We start from the raw sequence: 21,196 nt of genomic DNA on the forward strand, positions 1-21,196 counted from the left end.
GCTCTTCCCTGAGCTCAAACATGCTGTTCCCTTCTCTCTGCCTTGGAATACTGGTTGGAATTTAATTTCTTCACCAGATGAGGACATCACAGTGTGAGCTCAGGGTGGGGGAAGTAGGCTCTCCCTTTTCTCTGCCCCCATGGCCCCTGCCCCGCCATCTGTGTCACCCTCACCTCTTCGGTGCCCACGGCCCTCTCAACATCCTGTGCTTGACTCATCACCGTGGCCTCCCTGGTGCCTGGAACAGCACTTGACAGAACACAGGCACTCAACGAGTATTTGTTGCATGAATGAATGAATTTATTAATCAGTGCATGGATGGATTGTCATGTAGGTGGCTTTGGTGGCTGGGAGGGGATGAAGGGAGATACTACATAAGCTGTAGCCAGTGCCTGCCTATGGCAGCAGGTGGCTGGACGGAGAAGGCCATGTCACCTCCAGCAGGCTGGGTCCTGATTTTAATGGCCTGGCAGTGAGGTGCGTGCATGGCGGAGGCCTGCAGAAGAGGTAACACCGAGAGGGCAGCTCTGCCCACTTCTAATTATTGCTTGAGTCTTTCTGGCAATGCCAGCTGCCTGCCCTGCAGAGTTTGGTCTCATCCATCACAGTGTGAGCTCAGGGTGGGGCTGCTGCCATTGCCAGTGGGGAAGACAAGAGGAGGTTCCCAGGGGCCTTTGGGTGTTGGAGAGCAGAGGCAGCCTTAGGCTCAGACCATGCTCAGCTCCTGTCCTTCCTGTCCCCAGGGCAACTGAAAGGTGTCCCCTGACTTGAGGGTCCCATCGAGAAGCCTCCAGCGTGGCCAAGGAGCAAGTCAGCTGAAGTGGGGTCCACAGCAGCCCTAGGCAGGGAGCCTTGGATGGTTTGGTGTCTGCTGACATGGAAGCCCTTGGGAAGATGGTGCTTCAGTGGCCGGCTGGGCAGGTAGGCAGCTCAGGCCCTGAAGGAGGCCTTGACCACACGGCCCTTCAGTGGCTGAGGCGGCCGGAAGTTGTTCACCATGTGGATCCTCTCATCGTCCTCTGAGGTGAAAAGCAGGCTCCGGAATTTCTCCATCTTAAGGCAGAAGAGATACTCAGGGCAGAATGGGGGCGCTGTGGTCCTCTCTGATCCCAGACACAACATCCGGCTTACCCTGCCCAGCCAGTTCTGCCCCTCTCTCCTGTCGCCCCTAGGGCTTGTCCCTCCTTCTCCCCACTCATTTCCTCTTTGGGAACCCAACCTCAGTTACTTACTCACTAAAGAGCCTCTGAACCTGGACCCTGCTCCGCCTAGTTCCAGTTCCCATCTAGCTAAGAATCATCAGCAAATGCAGCATTCAGATTCTAGCACACTAGGGGTGGTCCCAGGATCCAGGGATCTCCCCTTCTAGTCTGTGTCCAGGTCCTAATAACTAACAACCAAGCTGACTCCCACCCAAGAATCTAAACATTTATTAGCGAAAGATGGGAGCCTTGATGGTGGGACCACAGGCTGTGGGCTGCTGGTTGGGAGAGTCACACTGCCCAGGTGTGCCTGACTGTCGCATCCTTCCATCTGGTACTCTGGGAGGGCTCACCTGCCTCTCAGAGATGCTGATGGGCTCCCGGAGCACAATCCAGGTGACGCTCTCGCTCAGTGGGGGTGTTGTCAGGGAGCCAGGGTAGGTCCAGTAGTGCTGGCTGGCAGGCAGGAGGTACTTGGGGTTGAAGCAGCTGAACTGGGCCTTGGTGTCCTGGGGCAGGGTGGGGAACCCAGGAGTCAGCAAAGACCTCCCAACAGGATGAGACCAACACCCTCCCCACCCATTTCTGTCAATAGGATTTAGGCTTCTCCTTGGCCCATTGATGAAAATTGTGGCCAAATGTCTGTGATCCCAGGGGCTATTTTCCAGCCTGGCCGGCCCTCTCCACCCATTCCCTTGTATGTCAAAGCTGTGGTTCCTAAAGCTCTTTGGGCACCATGTTCTCTCCCTTGCCTTCAACGGAACTTAATGGTGCTGCTGGTCAGAGTACCATTAATGTGACAGGCATCTTATCAATCCTATGCCCAACCAGACTTCACGCTGGGCATTCAGTGGGGCCATGGACCCTGATGACGAGGAGTCAGTTGCAGGGCACCACAGGTGCTGACCTGCACCCTTCACCTCTGCCAGGGTTTGCTGCCAGGATGGAGGAGTGGCTGGGCCCACTCCATGATCTAGCCTCTTCCTTCCTCCCCACCAGGCTGCTGTGGATCAAGAGCATGGACCCCTGGTCTCACCTTAAACCGAACCATGTAGAGTGCATCTGTCAGACGGTTCATGCTGGGGTGCTCGTCCCCCGTCTGTCAGGGAGAAGTAGTGTGAGCCCAGATCTCACTGTGTTCTGGAACTAGGGGTGGTACCAGGCCTCCCACGGCCTTCTGGGCCCAGGTAACCCCCTCACCTCCAGGAAGACACCAACCACAGCCAGGCCATCGGGTGCTGAGGCCGCCTCCCCAAAGGTGCTGTACTTCTTGGCATTCCAATGAACCAGGTGCAGCTACAGGGGCAACGACAGGCCAGGCCAGTGCTTAGTGCCTCCCAGGGGCCATGGGAGCTGAGAGCCAGGCTTCCCTCACTCCCACCGGACTCCTGGCCCCTCTGCAGGAGGGGCAGGCCACAGATAGCATTTACCCTGTTCTGGGCCTGACCCTTTCCTGAGGCCCAAGGGACCAAAGAGATCAGGCCCTGCCCTCCGTGAACAGTGAAACAGATAATGACTATCCACTGTGACACCTCCCTGAGGAAGTGAAGCCTGTAGCTGAGCCCAAAGAATAAGAAGGGGGTTATCGGATGGAACTCTTGGGGCAAGGTATTCCAGGCAGAGAGAACAGCAGCCTGGAGATATGAAAGAGCCAGGTGTGGGCAGGGGATTCATCACATGCAGGTCAGTATGGGAAGAGGTCAAGGGAAATGAGGCCAGGCAAGGCCAGTTCATGCAGGGCCTTGAATGCCAGGCTTACTCCTTGAAGGGTTGTTAGTAAGGCTGTGGTGGGACTGGATTTGTCCGTCATAAAATTCCTTCTGGACACACAGATGGGGACGACAGTAGGCAGAGTTCAGGTGGAAGACCTGAACTTCAGGTGACGGGCGTCTCTCCCAAAGGTCCCCGAGTGACTTCACTCTCTCCAGTGCCCCACACCAGGCACCTGTCAAGACCCTGACTCCCCAGTCCCCAACTCCTTCCCCAAGTGGTAAAGGGATTCAGGTAGAGGAGGGTCTTACTTCGCTGGGGAATGACTTGCCATCCACCGTGTGCTCTGAGCCCTCACTGTGCTTCTTGCCCCAGTGGAAATGGAGCTGCTTGAGCCGGTAGGGCCCATCCAGGGGGCCCCCAGTCACCACTGCGGGGAGAAGGGGGTGCGTGTAGCAATTGCTGTGAGAGAGCCCACACCGCCCGCAGGCAGCAGTGCCAATATCAGGGCAGTGCTCAGGAGAGGGATAAACTTTTCATTTGCAACATTCCTTGCTCTAAGTGGATTTGGATCAGTCCCTGCCCAGTTCCCTATGCCCTTAGCTGGGCCAGGGCAGAAATCCTGGAGCCCTGTAGGTGACAGAGGAGTCGGTACACTGAGTGGGTATATCTCTCCATCTGGATCCTCCCCACTCTTGCCCAGTTTCGAGTGGAAGCTGGGACTTTGCCTCTCAGGCCCCGATTATCACTAACAATGGACCTCCCATGTCTGCAGCCCTGACCCAGGGCTGGGTCGGAAAGATTCTTTTCTTTAGTCCTCATAGTAGCTCATGAAAGACAAAACCTATTATTATTTCTATTTTATAAAGGAGGAACTGAGGCACAGAGAGGGCAAGGCATTTGCCCAAGGTCACACAGCAAGGCACTGAGCTAGGATATAAGCCTGCATCTACTTCATATAAGTTCAGAGCCCAAGGCCCTAATCACCAGGCCGTGCTGCCTCCCCAGAACCTGGAGGCTCCCCAGGACCTGATGTCTAGAGGCCAGCTCCTAAGGGTCCCCACTCTGATGGTCAGGCCCAGGTACCTCCAATGTCCCTCCTTCATGCCCTCTTTGGCAGGCCCCACTTATGCTGGTTTTGTGAATTTCCCACTCTGATACCTGGTGAGCTGGGGCCACTCACAAGGCCTCCTGGGACTGATTGAATTTCCAGCTGAAAGAGATCTGGCTGTGGAGGGAGCCCCAGCCAGGCCAGAATGTGAGCTCCTGGATCAGGTGACACCCTGGGCTCAGAGTTCCACTAGGCCCCTCCAGGACTGGTGACCAGGGCAGGGCCTTGCCCCCTGTTGGCCCTTCAAGGAGGAGGACCATGGGACAGCCCAGAGGCCCCTTCTTGCTGTCCTGCCTCATCTGAGAAGCAGGGCCTGTCCATGGCAATGCTGGGTGGTTGACTGAGCCTGGGGGTGACGGCTGTGGGCCAGGGCCCAGTCAGGCTGCTCCATCCTGGGGAGGCAGGAGTAGCTAGACCTGCAGGCTGAGCTCCCTGATATGGACTGGGAGGGCCCACTCTTCTGAGCATGACCCACCTGGGACTCCACAGTGCAGTCTCTTAGGGAGTGAACTGCCTCCCTAAACCTTGAGCTTTGCTCCCTTAGCCTCCTCTCTCCATCCTGACCATAGAACACACTGCCATTCACTGTGTACTTCCTATGTGTTCAGCAGTCTGCAGACATTAATCCCCACAGTGACCTAGAGGGGGACACATTGTTACCTGTTACCCTCTTGGCCAGACGTGGGACTGAGGCTCAGAAAGGTAGGTATCCTGCCCAAGGTCACACAGCTGGGGAGTGGCAGAGACCCAACTGTCTCACTCCCAAGCCTACTTTCTTCCCACTGGTCCCCTACCCCTCAGGCCTGGGCATTCTGATAGGGGAGGGAACACAAACCAGGCCAGAAAGTGAGCCCCTGGATCAGTGGTTCAGAGGAATGTTTCCTTGGGCCTTCCCCTGCCAAGAGTGGCCTTCACTGAGCTATTGATGTCTGAATTGAGCCCTCAGTGCCCTCTGAAGGCTATTTAGAAGATCCAACCATTTGAAAACTGCTCCTTCATAAACTGTGATCTAAGGTCATCAAGAGTTCCATGTCCCTCCCCAAAGTTCTGGGTGGGAGGCTTTTCTTAGAATTCAGTACCAAGAATGCTGTGTCTCTCATCTGAGGACCTGTTGGATTTCCTACCTTCTGCAACAAGAACTATAACTGATCTTCTTTCCCCTTTTCCCTAGCCTACCAGGGAACTCAGCGTTAAGCAAATAAGATCATTCCTCTCTGGCTTTCCTCCTCTTCTCTGCCCTTTGATTTTCTATTTGAAACTTAAGTTTCCCTGAGTGCTTTCATTGTGCGTATGGGGGGTTGGGGGAGGCGACAGAGGGGCAAAGTACCAGTCACTTCCTTACATAAGAAACTTTAGCAGGTTCCCTCCTTACCCCACTTCATCCCTCACAGGCCTGGTCATAAGGACAAAAATCCCTTTACTAAGGAGCACTCCCGAGGCTTCTGTCCAAGAATTTATCATGAAGGAACTGGAACTCTAATCCCAGGGCAAAGAGACCTTGGAAGGAGCTGCTACAAGTTCCCACTTGCCTCTCTTTGGTCCAGGACGGTTGGGATCTTGAGGCTGTAGGTGGGTTGGAGAAAAGACCTTTGGAGTGGGACCAGGCTGGTTCTGGCCCTCCCCAGCTCAGTGAGTCTCTACTTGCCCATCTTAGAGGTAGGGTCTTGAGAAGAATAAAAGAACTGCCTGTGACCTTAGCAAGGGGTCTGGCACACAGAACATTTTAGCTCTGTTCTCTCTCTGCTGGGCTTGGCCAGATCACACAGAGAGGAGGGTTTGGCCTTAGGCCACACAGCAGCTCAGTGATGGGGCAGGGAGTGAAAACAAACCTGACCTAAAGCACTAACTGAAAGAGAAGAAAGAGAATTAGCATTTCTTGAGCATCTGCTATGTGCCAGCACTACAAACATCACTTCAGTTTTTCATTTCTCCTATGATCCTAGGGAGGAAAATAGGGTCTTAATGCTCCCATCGTATGCATCAGGAGACTGAGGCTCAGCCTAAGGCTTCACAGCTGGTGAGAAGTGGAGCCTTCCTTCCCTACCACAGCATGCTGCCCCTCCTGAGCCTGCCTGAAACAGGTTAGGATCCCAGGGGGAAGGGTACCAGGGTCTGGCAGGGCCACTTACCAGTTCGGTCATCACTGTCATTGAAGTCCACTTGGACAGAGTGGCCATTGTTGGCGATGCTGAGGGACGTGCAGGACTCATAGGAAAGCTCCAGTGGCTTCAGGCTGGGCGAGTACACAGCCTGGCTGGATACGATATCGATTGGGGACTGGCGGTCTCCCTGGGCAATGGGATACAGCTTGTGCCAGTGTGAGGGGCCTGCAGACGGGAGAGGGCAAGGACTCAGGCCAGCCTGAATCTCTGGGCTGCAGACTGAGGGCACCTGTAGGGGATGGTCTCCATGCTGTCCTTTCAGAGATTAGCCCCTGCTTTGGAGCCATGAAGTCTGGAGCTCCAATCCCAGCTCTGCCACTTCCCCTCTCAGCCTCCATTTCCTTGTCCATGAAATGGCCTCACTAAAACTCTCCACCCAGAGCTGATAGGAGGCCCAGAGAGGTAATGCATGGAAGGGAGCACAAAAAAGCTACAGGCTCAGGGGCAGTTTGGGGTAGTGGGTCCTCCCCAACAGGCAGTATTGCTTAGAGAGGTCCCCGGGCTCCCAAACTCTCTGACCTGACCCTACCAGGTATCTGGCCTCTTCCTGCACTTTGGCCAAGTTCGAGTTGGTGTTTGTGAAAATGATAACAAAAGTTCACATCAACCTCGCTTTGGCTCTGTGACATGAATTTGCTCCTCATACCAGCCTCGTGAAGTAGAAACGAGCATGATCCCCATTTCACAGATGAAGGAACTGAGGGCCACTCGCGCACACACTTGGGCACTGGTATAAATACACAGTGTGTGCATGCATTGCCCCCAGCTGCCTTCCCCAGCCATGTGCAGGTCCAGGGAGATTTTCACGTGCGCACACATATATGCACAGTGACCTGAGCTCACCGCACCCAGAGCCATCAGGACCAGTAACACATGTGTACAAACACACAGCCCTGCCAACTACCTCTGACACACACATATGCACCCTCACACACAGCTATCCCCTGTTGCAAACCCAGGCCTGCACTAAGAGACTACAGCAAAACACATGCTCGTGCACACACATACACACACGCACACACACGCGCACACACCTGCATGCACACCCACGAGCACCCACCACCTGCCTCCCAGAGACTCCATCTGCAGCCGAGAGGCTCGGCATCTCCCCGGGGAACATCCTGAGATGCAGCCTATTTTTAGAGCTATTGCCGGCTGGTGCTTCTCCCCGTTTTTGGCTTCTTAAGTTTTCCTGAGAAAACAGCAGCAGGTGCCGACAAAGCTGTGTCCCCAGTGGATGACTCAGAATCATGGCCCAGACCCACTGGGTTATTTTTGAAGTCCTGTGAGCATGCTGCATGCCGGCACCTCCATCCTGTCTTTCCCTCCCTCATCGCAACTAGACTGGATGGCCCAGGACTGGACGAGGGGCAGCAGCTTCAGGGTGGCCAGCTATGGGGCAGGCCTGTTGGGATACGGGACACAGTGCTGGTGGGCAGGACCAGCAAGAAGGCTGGAGTCAGGGGGAAGCACCCTGAAGCTGGCTGGGAGCAGGTGCTGGGGGGCAAGAGGATCTTCTGTTGGGTCGTGTCAACCCGCCCCTTCTCTGACTCTCTCTACATCTCTGCTGGTCTCTGTTGCCTTTTTCTGAAAGTCTCTTTCTAGCTTTTGCATGTCCAGATTTGGGGTTCTCCCCTCGAAAATATTCTCCTGTGTGCTTGGGGTCCCAGAGGGGGCATAGACACCACAGCACCTCCCTAACTCCTTCTGGCCCATTGTAACCTCCAAACCCCCAGACTTTGTAGCCTAGGACCCCCGCCCACCCTCACAGAGTGCCTGTCTCTCCTCAGATGAGTGGGAGGGGGGTGTTCCTCCCACCAGCACTTCCGCTTCTCCCCACTCCCACCTGCCTTGCCTGGGTTTCGTCCTGGCAGCCTGGATCTTGGCTCCTCATTGTTCATCTCGGGAAAAGCAAGAAACCCTGTCCCACACCGCGACCCCAGTTTGGTAAGAAATAGCCCAAAAGGAACTGACTTGCCCCAGTCCCACACTCAAGCCTTCTGGCTCTCACCGTCTGCCTCTTCTCCCTTCCTCTGCATCTTAAGGAACTGAGGCAGGACCGAGGAGCTATTCTCCCGGTCAGACCAGGAGGCTGGTGTGGGCCACGGGCTACCATGCCTCACACCTGGACGTGCTCAAACACCCTGCCCGAGGCAGACACCCAGACACATCCGTGAGCCCCCAGATGCTCCCTTTCTTCACATACCTGCCGACTCGAAAGCTCGGACGCTTCGACGGGGAAACTCTGCGCAGGACACCGCGCCCTTGCCCACGGGGAGCCCAGCTCGCCGGAGGTCCCGGCACACATGCGTGCGCGCTCCCCGCACAGACACCGCGCACAGCGCTCCGCCGGGACCGCCCCCCGCTGCCCTGGGCTACCTTCACCCGCTGCGCACTCCGGCGATGAGTGAGTGTCCCGGCCCGGGTCAGAGCGAGCGGGGCCGTCAGGGGCTGCGCGGACTTTGCGCCAGGTGCGGGGGGAGCCAGGGCTCGGGCCGGGCGGGTGGGCCGGGTTCTGGGGGACGGATGGGAGAGGGATCCCGGTCCCGCCTAGAGGATAGGGGGCTTGAGGGTCCCGCAAACCCGGCTGGGCGCGAGGGTCAGGAGCGAGTCCCAGCGGGTGGGGGCCGGCCGGGGTCTGCGCCTACCGTCGTTGTGGCCGTAGCCCCAGCCGTGGTGGCCGGTCATGCTGTTGCCGTCCCCGCAGCCGTGCACCTGCCGGCTCGGCTCAGTTCTGCTCGCTCGGACTGCGGCTCCGGCCCCGCTCGCTGCCGCGGAGCAGCCTCTTAAAGCGGCGGCAGGCGGGAGGAGCAGTTCCCAGGCGACCCGCCCCCCACCCCCCCAGCAGGGCGAGAGGGGCCGGCCCTGCCCCGCCCTCGCCCACCCGCCCTCAGGCCAGTTGAGCCAGTTGAGTTGAGATGCGAGATGCGGGGGGTGGGTGGGGGGCGGTCAAGGGGACCTAAACCCCAGCCCCAACCCCACCCTGGCCCTGGCCGGAGCACTCTCCTTCCTTCCCTCCAGCACGTGTACAGGCTCTGAGGCTGGAGAAACGGCCAATGCTGAGGGCGGCCTCTGTTTCTCCACATCCCATCTATTCCCCAGGCTTGTCACTGGGCAGTAAATCCCGCCACCGGAGACCTGGGCTCTGGGCCCTGAGTCCTCTTGGACTGGGACCCTTTTAAACTGCAGATTGCACTGACCAGCAGGTGTCCAGAACTGGAGCTTCCCCTGTTTGCCAGACACTGGCAGGTTCTGGGCCAAGCTTTGGCTCCTTCCTGTCATCTAACCCTCTCAGCTTCCCTACAGCAATGGGTGGTCCTTCCATTAGCCAGAACAGGAGACTGAGGCCCAGAGAGGTGAAGTGACTTGCCTGAGGTCATCTAGCCAGAGAATGAGGGATTTACTCTTAGTTTGTCTCACTCCTAGGCTCTTGTGCTCTTTAGTACTTCCCCTTGGTGCTGGGGGCAAAGGGGTCCTGTGGTTGTGGGGATCTGGGAGCCCTGGGCTAGGAGGAGGCTCAGGCAGAACCGGAGCCTCAAAGGGGGAGTGGGGAGTTTGGGCTTTAACCACTGGGCATTAAGACAGACCCACAGACACCAGCTGGCTTTCCCATGGAACTAAGTCTGAGGCCTTGCCTCCACCCTCTCCTCTTCCTGGCTTCCTCCTCTGTCCGGGTCTCTTTGCCTATTCCTCTAGAGCCCGCTGTTTGTCCCTCCTTTCCTTGCCTCTCCATGACCTTTGGCATGCCTGCTGGGAGCTCAGGGCCTCCACCCTGCACTCAATCTCAGTATCTGCCTTGGCCCAACATTTTCCCACCCACAAGGCCTGGTCCTTGCTGTGCCCTCCACCTGGGATGTCCTCTGTCTTCCACCCACTGGCTCCAGCTGGCCCAATCCGGCTCATCTGAGGATGTGGCCTTATGCCAAGGATAGGGCTTGTCTCTGGCTAGGCCACAGCAGGCAGTTTTGGGAAGACAAACAGATGAGTGGATAGAAGGACAGACAACTGATCCCACCCAGGGGCTTGTACCCGACCAGAGTTGAAGGGCCATTTGTGGAATGTCTGCTGGTCTGACCTCTACTAGAGGAGACTATTTCAGGCCCTGTTGTTGGCTGACCTTGTGAAGGAGTCTGCCATCTTGTCTGCCAGGCTCCCCTATATCTGTGTGGCTGTCTTGGTTTCCCTCTCCCAGGCCCTGAACCCCTCAGGTCCCCAAGTAGAGTTGTGGAGATCAAGGGACAACTGGTTGGCTGGGCCAAGGTCAGTCAGTGACTTCCCAACACTGCCTAGATGCTCCTTCCTGACCCAAGAGCTGGAAGGGGCCCTTAATAGAAATCTGACCCTAGGGCAGGGGGGCGGGGCATCATAATAAACATGTAGGGGGTGGCCCCCAAGTCTGGCATGTGACAGGGAATGCAACCTTGTCAAGGCCCCAGGTCTCCAAACCAGAAATGTCATCTTTAGACCAAGAAGACAAAGACCAGCTTCAGAGTGAGGACTGCAGCCTCTGTTCATCTCCCAGAAGAGCCAGCCACTCTTCTCCTGGGGGAGTTGCAACACTTTCAGGGCCTGGGGATGGGCCCAAATGTGTCTACTTCATTGACCTACTTCCCCCTCACTGTGACCCAGAAGACACTTCCATGTTTATTTATAGTGCTAAAAAAGTTAGAATTACTTAGTTTTGAATCCAGTTTCATCCGCACAGCAACCCCACTTTACAGATGAGGAAAGCAAGGCTGAGAGAAGTTGAGTTAGGCTGTACAGTGAGGAACTGAGCAAGAATGAAAACCCAGGGCTGCTGAGTCCCTTATTCAGCATGTCTAAAATCATCAGGAGAGGGGAGGAAGTGGATTTTAAATTTGATTGTCATTTGTGTATATATGCAAGACTCTCTTCACAATGACTTTAAGAGAAGCTAGGGAGAGTGTTTGCCTCCAGGGTGGAGACTGGGAGCCCTGAAGGGTGGGGGAGGGTGCGGAATGGGGGTGGGAGGGACACTCTTTTTTTTTTTTTTTTTTTTTTTTTTTTGGCTATTTCAAATCATCTTTATTAGCCATGCTATAAACATGTCATCCAGTACCATGTATTGTTTTTTTTTTTTTTTTTTTTTTTTTTTTTTTGGCTATTTCAAATCATCTTTATTAGCCATGCTATAAACATGTCATCCAGTACCATGTATTGTTTTTTTTTTTTTTTTTTTTTTTTTTTTTAAAGTTTAACATTCTGTGGTTTATTGTACTGAAGAGCAGAGAAGTCCGTTTGATATGACTACATATCATGATACATTTGCCTTAAATAATTTACAGTATTTGTTTTGTTGTTAAAATTCTAGGGATATTTCTTTTTTTTTTTTTTTTTTTTTTGCTTTATCACAAATTTAATCAGTTATATGTATACATATGTTCCCATATCCCCTCCCTTTTGCGTCTCCCTCCCACCCTCCCTATCCCACCCCTCCAGGCGGTCACAAAGCACCGAGCTGATCTCCCTGTGCTATGCGGCTGCTTCCCACTAGCTATCTACCTTACGTTTGGTAGTGTATATATGTCCATGCCGCTCTTTCACTTTGTCACAGCTTACCCTTCCCCCTCCCCATATCCTCAAGTCCATTCTCTAGTAGGTCTGTGTCTTTATTCCTGTCTTACCCCTATGTTCTTCATGACCATTTTTTTTCTTAAATTCCATATATATGTGTCAGCATACAGTATTTGTCTTTCTCTTTCTGACTTACTTCACTCTGTATGACAGACTCTAGGTCCATCCACCTCATTACAAATAGTTCAATTTCATTTCTTTTTATGGCTGAGTAATATTCCATTGTATGTATGTGCCACATCTTCTTTACCCATTCATCCGATGATGGACACTTAGGTTGTTTCCATCTCCGGGCTATTGTAAATAGGGCTGCTATGAACATTTTGGTACATGTCTCTTTTTGAATTATGGTTTTCTCAGGGTATATGCCCAGTAGTGGGATTGCAGGGTCATATGGTAGTTCTATTTGTAGTTTTTTAAGGAACCTCCATACCGTTCTCCATAGTGGCTGTACCAATTCACATTCCCACCAGCAGTGCAAGAGTGTTCCCTTTTTTCCACACCCTCTCCAGCATTTATTGTTTCTAGATTTTTTGATGATGGCCATTCTGACTGGTGTGAGATGATATCTCATTGTAGTTTTGATTTGCATTTCTCTAATTAGTAAAGATGTTGAGCATCCTTTCATGTGTTTGTTGGCAGTCTGTGTATCTTCTGTGGAGAAATGTCTATTTAGGTCTTCTGCCCATTTTTGGATTGGGTTGTTTGTTTTTTTGTTATTGAGCTGCATGAGCTGCTTATAAATTTTGGAGATTAATCCTTTGTCAGTTGCTTCATTTGCAAATATTTTCTCCCATTCTGAGGGTTGTCTTTTGGTCTTGTTTATGGTTTCCTTTGCTGTGCAAAAGCTTTTAAGTTTCATTAGGTCCCATGTGTTTATTTTTGTCTTTATTTCCATTTCTCTAGGAGGTGGGTCAAAAAGGATCTTGCTGTGATTTATGTCATAGAGTGTTCTGCCTATGTTGTCCTCTAAGAGTTTGATAGTGTCTGGCCTTACATTTAGGTCTTTAATCCATTTTGAGCTTATTTTTGTGTATGGTGTTAGGGAGTGATCGAATCTCATACTTTTACATGTCCCTGTCCAGTTTTCCCAACACCACTTATTGAAGAGACTGTCCTTTCTCCACTGTACATTCCTGCCTCCTTTATCAAAGATAAGGTGACCATATGTCCGTGGGTTTATCTCTGGGCTTTCTATCCTGTTCCATTGATCTATCTTTCTGTTTTTGTGCCAGTACCATACTGTCTTGATTACTGCAGCTTTGTAGTATAGTCTGAAGTCAGGGAGCCTGATTCCTCCAGCTCCATTTTTCGTTCTCAAGATTGCTTTGGCTATTCGGGGTCTTTTGTGTTTCCATACAAATTGTGAAATTTTTTGTTCTAGTTCTGTGAAAAATGCCAGTGGTATTTTGATAGGGATTGCATTGAATCTGTAGATTGCTTTGGGTAGTAGAGTCATTTTCACAATGTTGATTCTTCCAATCCAAGAACATGGTACATCTCTCCATCTATTTGTATCATCTTTAATTTCTTTCATCAGTGTCTTATAATTTTCTGCATACAGGTCTTTTGTCTCCTTAGGTAGGTTTATTCCTAGATATTTTATTCTTTTTGTTGCAATGGTAAATGGGAGTGTTTCCTTGATTTCACTTTCAGATTTTTCATCATTAGTATATAGGAATGCCAGAGATTTCTGTGCATTAATTTTGTATCCTGCAATTTTACCAAATTCATTGATTAGCTCTAGTAGTTTTCTGGTAGCATCTTTAGGATTCTCTATGTATAGTATCATGTCATCTGCAAACAGTGACAGCTTTACTTCTTCTTTTCCAATTTGGATTCCTTTTATTTGCTTTTCTTCTCTGATTGCTGTGGCTAAAACTTCCAAAACTATGTTGAATAAGAGTGGTGAGAGTGGGCAACCTTGTCTTGTTCCTGATCTTAGTGGAAATGGTTTCAGTTTTTCACCATTGAGGACGATGCTGGCTGTGGGTTTGTCATATATGGCCTTTATTATGTTGAGGAAAGTTCCCTCTATGCCTACTTTCTGCAGGGTTTTTATCATGAATGGGTGTTGAATTTTGTCGAAAGCTTTCTCTGCATCTATTGAGATGATCATATGGTTTTTCTCCTTCAATTTGTTAATATGGTGTATCACGTTGATTGATTTGCGTATATTGAAGAATCCTTGCATTCCTGGGATAAACCCCACTTGATCATGGTGTATGATCCTTTTAATGTGCTGTTGGATTCTGTTTGCTAGTATTTTGTTGAGGATTTTTGCATCTATGTTCATCAGTGATATTGGCCTGTAGTTTTCTTTCTTTGTGACATCCTTGTCTGGTTTTGGTATCAAGGTGATGGTGGCCTCGTAGAATGAGTTTGGGAGTGTTCCTCCCTCTGCTATATTTTGGAAGAGTTTGAGAAGGATAGGCGTTAGCTCTTCTCTAAATGCTTGATAGAATTCGCCTGTGAAGCCATCTGGTCCTGGGCTTTTGTTTGTTGGAAGATTTTTTATCACAGTTTCAATTTCAGTGCTTGTGATTGGTCTGTTCATATGTTCTATTTCTTCCTGATTCAGTCTTGGCAGGTTGTGCATTTCTAAGAATTTGTCCATTTCTTCCAGGTTGTCCATTTTATTGGCATAGAGTTGCTTATAGTAATCTCTCACGATCTTTTGTATTTCTGCAGTGTCAGTTGTTACTTCTCCTTTTTCATTTCTAATTCTATTGATTTGAGTCTTCTCCCTTTTTTTCTTGATGAGTCTGGCTAATGGTTTATCAATTTTGTTTATCTTCTCAAAGAACCAGCTTTTAGTTTTATTGATCTTTGCTATTGTTTCCTTCATTTCTTTTTCATTTATTTCTGATCTGATTTTTATGATTTCTTTCCTTCTGCTAACTTTGGGATGTTTTTGTTCTTCTTTCTCTAATTGCTTTAGGTGCAAGGTTAGGTTGTTTAGTCGAGATATTTCCTGTTTCTTAAGGTGGGATTGTATTGCTATAAACTTCCCTCTTAGAACTGCTTTTGCTGCATCCCATAGGTTTTGGGTCGTCGTGTCTCCATTGTCATTTGTTTCTAGGTATTTTTTTATTTCCTCTTTGATTTCTTCAGTGATCACTTCGTTATTAAGTAATGTATTGTTTAGCCTCCATGTGTTTGTATTTTTTATAGCTCTTTTCCTGTAATTGATATCTAGTCTCATAGCATTGTGGTCGGAAAAGATACTTGATACAATTTCAATTTTCTTAAATTTACCAAGGCTTGATTTGTGACCCAAGATATGATCTATCCTGGAGAATGTTCCATGAACACTTGAGAAAAATGTGTATTCTGTTGTTTTTGGATGGAATGTCCTATAAATATCAATTAAGTCCATCTTGTTTAATGTATCATTTAAAGCTTGTGTTTCCTTATTTATTTTCATTTTGGATGATCTGTCCATTGGTGAAAGTGGGGTGTTAAAGTCCCCTACTATGATTGTGTTACTGTCGATTTCTCCTTTTATGGCTGTTAGTGTTTGCCTTATGTATTGAGGTGCTCCTATGTTGGGTGCATAAATATTTACAATTGTTATATCTTCTTCTTGGATCGATCCCTTGATCATTATGTAGTGTCCTTCTTTGTCTCTTCTAGTAGTCTTTATTTTAAAGTCTATTTTGTCTGATATGAGAATTGCTACTCCAGCTTTCTTTTGGTTTCCATTTGCATGGAATATCTTTTTCCATCCCCTTACTTTCAGTCTGTATGTGTCTCTAGGTCTGAAGTGGGTCTCTTGTAGACAGCATATATATGGGTCTTGTTTTTGTATCCATTCAGCCAATCTGTGTCTTTTGGTGGGAGCGTTTAGTCCATTTACATTTAAGGTAATTATCGATATGTATGTTCCTATTCCCATTTTCTTAATTGTTTTGGGTTCGTTATTGTAGGTCTTTTCCTTCTGTTGTGTTTCTTGCCTAGAGAAGTTCCTTTAGCATTTGTTGTAAAGCTGGTTTGGTGGTGCTGAACTCTCTCAGCTTTTGCTTGTCTGTAAATGTTTTAATTTCTCCATCAAATCTGAATGAGATCCTTGCTGGGTAGAGTAATCTTGGTTGCAGGTTTTTCTCCTTCATCACTTTAATTATGTCCTGCCACTCCCTTCTGGCTTGTAGAGTTTCTGCTGAGAGATCAGCTGTTATCCTGATGGGGATTCCCTTGTGTGTTATTTGTTGTTTTTGCCTTGCTGCTTTTAATATGATTTCTTTGTGTTTAATTTTTGACAGTTTGATTAATATGTGTCTTGGCGTATTTCTTCTTGGATTTATTCTGTATGGGACTCTCTGTGCCTCCTGGACTTGATTAACTATTTCCTTTCCCATATTAGGGAAGTTTTCAACTATAATCTCTTCAAATATTTTCTCAGTCCCTTTCTTTTTCTCTTCTTCTTCTGGAACCCCTATAATTCGAATGTTGGTGCGTTTAATGTTGTCCCAGAGGTCTCTGATATTGTCCTCTGTTCTTTTCATTCTTTTTTCTTTATTTTGCTCTGCATTTGTTATTTCCACTATTTTATCTTCCACCTCACTTATCCGTTCTTCTGCCTCAGTTATTCTGCTATTGATCCCATCTAGAGTATTTTTCATTTCATTTATTGTGTTTTTAATCGATGCTTGATTCATCTTTAGTTCTACTAGGTCCTTGTTAACTGTTTCTTGCATTTTGTCTATTCTATTTCCAAGATTTTGGATCATCTTTACTATCATTATTCTGAATTCTTTTTCAGATAGACTGCCTATTACCTCTTCATTTGTTAGGTCTGGTGGGTTTTTATCTTGCTCCTTCTCCTGCTGTGTGTTTTTCTGTCTTCTCATTTTGCTTATGTTACTGTGTTTGGGGTCTCCTTTTTGCCGGCTGCAGGTTCGTAGTTCCTGTTGTTTTTGGTGTCTGTCCCCAGTGGCTAAGGTTGGTTTAGTGGGTTGTGTAGGCTTCCTGGTCGAGGGGACTAGTGCCTGTGTTCTGGTGGATGAGGCTGGATCTTGTCTTTCTGGTGGGCAGGTCCACGTCTGGTGGTATGTTTTGGGGTGTCTGCAGACTTTTTATGATTTTAGGCCACCTCTCTGCTAATGGGTGGCGTTGTGTTCCTGTCTTGCTAGTTGTTTGGCATAGGGTGTCCAGCACTGTAGCTTGCTGGTCGTTGAGTGAAGCTGGGTGCTGGTGTTGAGATGGAGATCTCTGGAAGATTTTCGCCGTTTGATATTATGTGGAGCTGGGAGGTCTCTTGTGGACCAGTGTCCTGAAGTTGGCTCTCCCACCTCAGAGGCACAGTACTGACTCCTGGCTCCTCAATTTGGGATGAGTTGTTGTCTATTCATGTATTCCACAGATGCAGGGTACATCAAGTTGATTGTGGAGCTTTAATCCGCTGCTTCTGAGGCTGCTGGGAGAGGTTTCCCTTTCTCTTCTTTGTTCTCACAGCTCCCGGGTCTCAGCTTTGGATTTGGCCCCGCCTCTGCGTGTAGGTCGCCGGAGGGCGTCTGTTCTTCGCTCAGACAGGAAAGGGTTAAAGGAGCAGCCTCTTCGGGAACTCTGGCTCACTCAGGCCGGGCGGGAGGGAGGGGCACGGAGTGCGGGGCGAGCCTGCAGCGGCAGAGGTCGGCGTGACGTTGCACCAGCCCGAGGCGCGCCGTGCGTTCTCCCAGGGAAGCCGCCCCTGGATCCCGGGACCCCGGCAGTGGCGGGCTGCTCAGGCTCCCGGAAGGGCGGTGTGGACAGTGACCTGCGCTCGCACACGGGCTTCTTGGCGGCGGCAGCAGCAGCCCCAGCGTCCCACGCCCGTCACTGGGCTCCGCGCTTTCAGTCGCGACTCGCGCCCGTCTGTGGAGCCCCTTTAAGCAGCGCTCTTAATCCCCTCTCCTCGCGCAGCAGGAAACCAAGAGGGAAGAACAAGTCTCTTGCCTGTTCGGCAGCTCCAGAGTTTTCCCGGACTCCCTCCCGGCTAGCTGTGGCACATTAGCCCCCTTCAGGCTGAGTTCTCGCCGCCAGCCCCAGTCCTCTCCCTGCGCTCTGACCGAAGCCCGAGCCTCAGCTTCCAGCGCCGCCCGCCCCGGCGGGCGAGCAGACAAGCCTCTCGGGCTGGTGAGTGCCGCTCGGCACCGATCCTCTGTGCGGGAATCTCTCCGCTTTGCCCTACCCAGGTATGTGGGGAGTTTCTTGCCTTTTGGGAGGTCTGGGGTCTTCTGCCAGCGTTCAGTAGGTGTTCTGTAGGAGTTGTTCCACGTGTAGCTGTATTTCTGGTGTATCCGTGAGGAGGAAGGTGATCTCCGCGTCTTACTCTTCCGCCATCTTACCCGGAAGTCCGAGGGACACTCTTTACTGCCTACTCCTTTTGAAAGAATTAAAGTATTGCCTCTTTAACAACCAAATAAAAGTTGATCCAATTTTTTCCTTCCTGTATCCTGTCTTTGGCAATTTTCTCTGGGTGCTGGAGAACTGGGAACTCAGGTAGGTAAGAGGAGCCGATGGAGTCTGCCTGTCTCAGGTGAAGCTCCAGTTTCCCTGCAGCCCACTCAGGTCAACTTGGGAAAGACTGTGCCCCCGTTCAGGCACCTCCTGTCTCAATTACGTGCTGTCTTTAAAGCTGAATTGATTTCACTGCTCTGGAGTTTACTCTTTGGTCTCACTGGCATCAGTGGCCTCCTGGATTTTGCTGTTTCTGGTGGAGAGGGAGGGTAGGGATGTGTGAGCCATGAGGAAGGGCTGGGGAAGGAGGGCAGGAGCAGATTGCACAGCCACACCTCATTCATTGCGAACTTGACCAGATCTCACTTCCCCTCTCAAAGTTACAAGTCTCTCTTCTCTATAACAATGAGGTGATTAGGGCATCATCCGGGCCCTGACCACCTCATGGGATCCCTGTGAACATTGGTTGAGACAACGGTTGTCCAGTGCTGCACCAACAGGCAGAATCATGCCTGCTCTTCACTGTGTGTTGTGCACAGGACCAACGGGCCAGACCGAAGACCTAGAGACTCTAAGATCAAAATTACAGCTTATTGTGGGTTTTTTTTTTTTTTTTTGGCTGCATTGGGTCTTCATTGCTGCGTGTGGGCTTTCTCTAGCCGTGGAGAGCAGGAGCTACTCTTCATTGGGGTGCATGGGCTTTGCATTGCAGTGGCTTCTCTCGTTGTGGAGCACGGGATCTAGGTACGCGGGCTTCAGTAGTTGTGGCTCGCGGGCTACAGAGCACAGGCTCAGTAGTTGTGTGTGGTGCACGGGCTTAGTTTCTCCGCGGCATGTGGGATCTTCCCGGACTAGGGATCGAACCCGTGTCCCCTGCATTGGCAGGCGGATTTTCAAGCACTGCACCACCAGGGAAGTCCTGAGCCTGTTTTCGGATCTATCAGATGGGAATAGAGAATCAAGAGGGCTAATAGGATGGTCAGGTGAGGTGATATCTGTGAGTGTCCTGGAACCAAGTATGTACTCTCAGACCTCTGTTCTTTCCCCTTCTCCTTAGCTTGTTTGGGCACATTTAAACCAAACATTCCTTTTCCAGTTATAGTAGTGGCACCTATTTATTGTAGAAAATTTGGGAGGATCAGAAAAGCATAGTAAAGAAAATTAAAATCACTGGTCATATTACCACCCAAGAATCACCACTGTTAACATTGTAGTGACCATACTGCCAGGCTTTTTCAATATGTATTAGTAGTACTTAAAAGACAAACAGAATCATATGTGGAGCTTTGTGACCAGTTTTTTTTTTTTCACTTCATGCCCTATGATAAGCATTTCCCTGTGTCGTCAGTCTTGGAGAACTTGACACTTAATAATTTTACAGTGCTCTAGTATGTGGATTATTTCCAGTTTTCACTATTGTAAATGCACTGCAGCAGACATCCTTATTTATACATCTTTGTGTGTGTGTCTGATGATTTCCCTGGGAAAGTGGTATAACCAAATAAGATGAGGTACACCTTGTGGGTAAGGCATTTTAAAATGTAGAAGGTATGGTGGAAATAGTTTGAGAAATTTATTCTTTTGTTCAAAGCATTTATTGAAGACTTATTAGATGTGAAGGGCTGAGCCAGGCATGGGTGATACAACTGTGAATGTTACAGACCCACAGTTTTCTCAGGCGAGGGGTGGGGGAAAGAGGCAAGAGATTGGCCAATGAGCACCAGGATGAGAAGGGCTGGGATAGGTAAGGTCAGGTAGGGAGGGCTAGTGGCTAAGGCCTGGGAGTGTGTCCTAGGTTGTGATTCATTCTTCCTGGATGGTTTCCCACAGATTATAACCTCTTCCATGGCAGAGGTAGCCCCAGACTTCCTGGAAGCCCAAGTATCCTTTCTCCTCCAGCTGAGACCAACCAGGATGGGTAAAATAATAGACCTAAGCTGGGTCTGGCTAGATCTGTAGGGGTGTTTGTTTCTAATCCCTGTGCCACCTTTTAATAGCTGTGAGAATTTGGAATTTTACTCACCTCTCCAAGTGTCTGCTCTCTTGGGTATTAAATGGGGTAAGCAGTAGTATCTGTTGCATTGGGTGAGTACAATGAGCACAGAATGGTGATGCATGTCAAGGGCCTGCCTGGCGTATGAGTACTCAGTAAACAGGGGTGGTATAGGGATTTGGGGGCTCAGTTTTCCCACCTGTTCAGTGGGAGATTGGCCTAGGTTGGTGGTTCTCAAACTTGAGCATGCATCAGAATCACCAGGAGGGCTTCTTAAAAGTTTCCCAGGCCTCACTCCAGAGTTTCTGTTTCAGCAGGTCTGGAATGGGGCCTGAGAATTTGCACTTCTAACAAGTTCCCAGGTGATACTGATGCTTCTGGTCCAGGGCCTCATTTAGAAAACCAATGGTCTAAATGAATGCAGCCTTTGTTTCCTGGTCTGATACCTTTGATTCCCTTTCTTCTATAATAGGAAGAACTTGTGAGGTGCCCTGAGTTCCCAGATGGCAGGGTTTGTGTCTGGTCAACCGCCATGGCTCCATCACAGGCACCTTTACGTGCTGTTATGGGTTGAATTAGATCACCCAAAAGTTGTTGAAGTCCTAACCCCCAGGACCTTCGAATGTAATCTTATTTGGAAATATGGTTTTTGTAGATATAATCAAGTTAAGATGAGGTCATTAGGGCGGGCCCTGATCCAATGTGACTTATAAGAAGAGAAGAAATACAGAGACATGAGGGGAGAATGTCTATGATGATGCAGGCAGAGACTGAAGTGCTACATACAGCTGTAAGCCAAGAATTACTAGCAAACCACCAGAAGCTAGGAAGGCCAGGACAGATTCTTCCCTTTAAGCTTCAGAGGGAGTGTACTGCGCACACTTTAATTTTGGACTTCCAGCTTTCAGAACTGTGAAACAATGAATTTCTATAGTTTGTACCAGTCTGTGGTACTTTGTTACAGCCACTTTAGGAAAATAATACA

The 21,196-nt window shown here is 49.8% G+C and overlaps 1 protein-coding gene across 1 annotated transcript; it reads right to left on the bottom strand.

Annotated features, from left to right (window-relative positions):
- Positions 1-930: 930 nt before the first annotated feature.
- On the bottom strand, positions 931-8,873 carry CA7 (carbonic anhydrase 7; the record flags this gene model as incomplete). Its single annotated transcript, XM_079722975.1, has 7 exons — positions 931-1,053; positions 1,556-1,711; positions 2,239-2,301; positions 2,403-2,498; positions 3,224-3,342; positions 6,153-6,350; positions 8,834-8,873. 7 exons carry the CDS (start codon positions 8,871-8,873, stop codon positions 931-933), a joined length of 795 nt encoding a protein of 264 aa, XP_079579101.1.
- Between the last annotated feature and the right edge of the window lie 12,323 nt (positions 8,874-21,196).

The sequence above is a fragment of the Hyperoodon ampullatus genome (genome assembly GCF_949752795.1).
Source record: "Hyperoodon ampullatus genome assembly, chromosome: 18".
NCBI lineage: Eukaryota > Metazoa > Chordata > Mammalia > Artiodactyla > Ziphiidae > Hyperoodon > Hyperoodon ampullatus.